This window comes from Mya arenaria, chromosome 8 (assembly GCF_026914265.1).
Source record: "Mya arenaria isolate MELC-2E11 chromosome 8, ASM2691426v1".
Taxonomy (NCBI): Eukaryota; Metazoa; Mollusca; class Bivalvia; order Myida; family Myidae; genus Mya; species Mya arenaria.
In genome coordinates this window covers 65,843,885-65,847,594 of record NC_069129.1, presented here as the reverse complement: position 1 = coordinate 65,847,594, position 3,710 = coordinate 65,843,885, and the positions used below count along the sequence as shown (strand labels likewise).

The 3,710-nt window shown below is 36.4% G+C and overlaps 1 protein-coding gene across 1 annotated transcript; it reads right to left on the bottom strand.

Annotated features, from left to right (window-relative positions):
- Window positions 1–1,468: 1,468 nt before the first annotated feature.
- LOC128242579 (uncharacterized) lies at window positions 1,469–3,710 on the bottom strand. The gene has a single exon (XM_052959796.1). The coding sequence runs from the start codon at window positions 3,511–3,513 to the stop codon at window positions 2,455–2,457; it is 1,059 nt and encodes a 352-aa protein (XP_052815756.1). The 5' UTR covers window positions 3,514–3,710; the 3' UTR covers window positions 1,469–2,454.

The following is a 3,710-nucleotide window of genomic DNA, read 5'->3' as shown; positions in this document are numbered from 1 at the left end:
AATACAGGGCTATGAAATCGAAAGTTTTGCTCGAGAAAAGGCTCACCAACACCACTATGGACAAGAGAGTTTGAGTTAGAGACGAATAAGAGGTCAATAATTGAGGACCAATGCTCAGTAAAATGTGTTGGTTCTGAGATACATTGCTCAAAGCCAAACTGCTGTGACAGAGAATGAATCTTACGCCCTGAATTATTAACTTGAATGTTAATATTGAAATCACCTGTTACAATAATATCATCAATACCGCTTTCTCTCGCCAAACCTATTAAATTTTCAATGTTATTAAAGTAGTTGTTACCTGAATTAGGAGGGCGATAGAAGACACCAAGCAGAATACGCTTAGTTGTGCGGATCTTTATTTCCAACCAAAGACACTCGATATCATTCTAAATCGTTTCTTCTTTTATAATTGATACCTTCTTTGATATAAGCGGCAACACCACCATACGAATCACCGCAACGATCTCGCCGGGCCGGCCGCGAAAATCCAGGAATAAGAATTTGGTCGTCTAATATTGAAGAAGCTAACCACGTTTCCGAAAAGGTAAGAATATCAAAGGAGGCTAGCTCAGTTGTAAGTAAATCCAATTTCGGTAAAAGACTTTGAATATTGTAGTGTATAAGGGACAGGTAGTTTGGACTACACAAGAAATTCGAAATATTAAGAGAACTTTTACCATTCAAACTGACAGTGGATGAATTGTGACTTGAACTAGGACCAGGATTTGGGTGAATATCTCCGGACAATAAAATAATAGTGTACAACCAAGCTAGTATAACCGTGGAAAATAAGAATTCCGTTAATTTTTTCGCAAAACAAGCATTATTACGATACGTTTCACTTGGAAGATAAGAGCGGGCTCCATTGGACATAGACAATTGAATGATGTTCGAACGAACAATATTTAACTTGACTGAGTAGCTGCTATGACTATTTTGAACTATAACTAATGCGAGAAATATTGTCAAAAATAATGGGAATTGAACATGTAGACAGTACTTAGGCATGACAATTATTGATGGTATATTACGAGCAGTCAAGATATGCGCAAAGTAAAAACAAATACATTTCTACGGTTGTCATGCCTCTCAAAACTATACTGTAAATATTCAGCTGGACAAAAAAGACATGATTCGACTCTAACCACCAAATAACACAGAAATTGTAGAGAGAGAAGAGAGAGAAAAGAAAACAGTAATAAATGCAATTCACAAGTAAGCATTGGGGAAGCGTTCTTGTAGGCCGATGATTAAAAAAATATAATTATCTGTTTTAAATGAGATCGAAAATATTATTATTATAGCTGTACAATTGACCGGTAAAGTGGTTATTCAACTAGAAGAAAAAAACAACAACAGGAAAACATATTTGATGCAAAAAAAAGAGAAAAGTGTTTAACCCCTACAGACCAATGAACTTATTGCTGTAATAGTAATTAACTGTTACCAGTCTGCCATGTTTCTTCGAGCGTTGTTGTCCAATCAAATGTTTGTATACAAAAATCAGCGCTTACGATTGGGTGACTAAAACAAGACAGGCTAAAGAAACAATGAAAAGTTTATGTCGAAGGAGTTGTCTTTCTTTCACCGACGTTTTATTTTGATCGACGGGTAAAATTCGGAGCGAAGGAAAAAAAAGTTTTAGTTTTCAAATATTTTTTTCTGAAATCGCGTTTTAGAGCGACTGGTTTGTTAAACGAACAATCAATAAACAGTGGCACAAGCAACGAAATAGAAAATTCTACCTCATTAAAGGTATATGGATCGCTAAGTGAGCTAGCACTGGGCTCAAATAAATTGCTATTATTTACATTATTAGGATCAACTAACATAGCGTTCTCATGATAGCGTAGGCTTTGAAATTGTTAAACCACTCATTTGGAGAAATACTATATACTGTTTTAGGCCTTTTCGTACCATGTTTCTGTTGTTTCAAAAAATCAATAGGGACTAGGATTGTTGAATAGGTTCAATCTTTTTTTACCCTGATACTTATACACAGCAGCAGTTCTTAAATGCTTTACACTTAAGTGTAAATAGTCCATGTTTGCTAAATGATTAATTGTGCAAGTAAGTCCCGTTTACTTTGTCTTCATACCACAATTTCCTGTGTTTGAATCTTTCCAGTTTACTAGCATGTCCTATAATACAGTTGTTGTGCACCACAACGGCGTCTTCTCTCTGTTCATCATAAAAGTTATTTTTTGTCTTGGAAAGAGCAAAATTTTGCGTAAATATCTGCAAACCAATGATATAAGATTGCTGACAAAAAATCCGTTCGAAAAAATGCATAAAACATCAATTTTTGAACTTAGATATAAAATTCTGCGATCTAATTTTTTGTCAGCAGCTTTATGACTGGTTTCCATGGATATTCGCAAAAAAATGGCTCGTTCCAGAAAAAAAAATAGTTGTCAAAACGTTCAATCTGTAAGTGTGCAGCTTTAATGACTAATCGTGCAATTTAGTCCCGTTAAGTTTGCCTTCATACCACAGTTTCATGTGTTTGAATCTTTCCAGTTTACTAGCATGTCCTATAATACAGTTGTTGTGCACCACAACGGCGTCTTCTCTCTGTTTATCATTGTAGTTTGAAAAATACTGGGATCCATCTGGAAATCTCTTCGTATCCAATCCCTTTATTCTAACTTTACTCTCGTGGTTATGGACCATGCCGTTGAAGCCGTTCTGATCGTCCATTCGATTTTGGAGGTCTATCATCCTATCTCTCCAGGCCCGGATCAGCTCCAGCGTATTGGCCCCTGTCCTCACCGCCATAAACCCCGTACAATAGCTAACCCCCTGGTCCAGCTGAACCCAGAGGTCGTAGTCGCCCGTAAAATACTGAAATGGGTCCTGTAGCCATACTGTGTCCGTGTCGATGTACAAAATATTAATCCCTCTTTCTAAGTTGTCAAGTATATGATGTGGCCTTTTGCCAACGAGCATATTAAATTGTTGGGTTTGGAAATTAACGGAGGAGTTGATCGACACATACACACTTCTATCTACTGTTATATTGCCCAAAATGGATACATCACTGTTAATTAATTCCTTATAAACCAGGTCATCTTGTGCAACAACAATCAGCGGTGTTGACAGGTTGAGTTTCTTGAAATGCCACAGCCAGTTTCTGAAAAAGTCTAAGTAGCCATTGTTGACCGTCATAAGAATGGTCCAATCGCGGCTGTCGTTCAGTGGATTTCTGTTTGACATTAGTGGTTTATTTCTCCATAATTTTGTGTTTGAATTCCGACTGTCGTTCAGTGGTTCTCTGGTTAGTATAAGTGTATTGTTTTTCTCACTTCTTATGTTTGGTTTCCGGCTGATGTTTAACGGTTCTCTGCTGGATGTTTGTATCTCCTTGCGTTCGTTAAAACTATAATTATTGAAGGGAGCAATAAGTGTCCCGTTTCCTATTTCACCGTACGTTATGAAAATCAACAAGCACACACACACAACAAGAAACACAACACATTTTCTTCCGTATGGTATCATATTTATCTTCATTTGTGAAGTTATGCAATTATCTAAAATACATACAATCTTGTTTTTGCTTGCTTAACACTCCTACATAATTTGTATTATGAATAGTACTCGAACCATCTATTGTATTTACTGTACTTCGCGTTGAATGTTTCAAGTTGCATATTACACACTTAACAATTATCTGACGGTAGGAAGTAATTTAATACAAACTTGGGTTT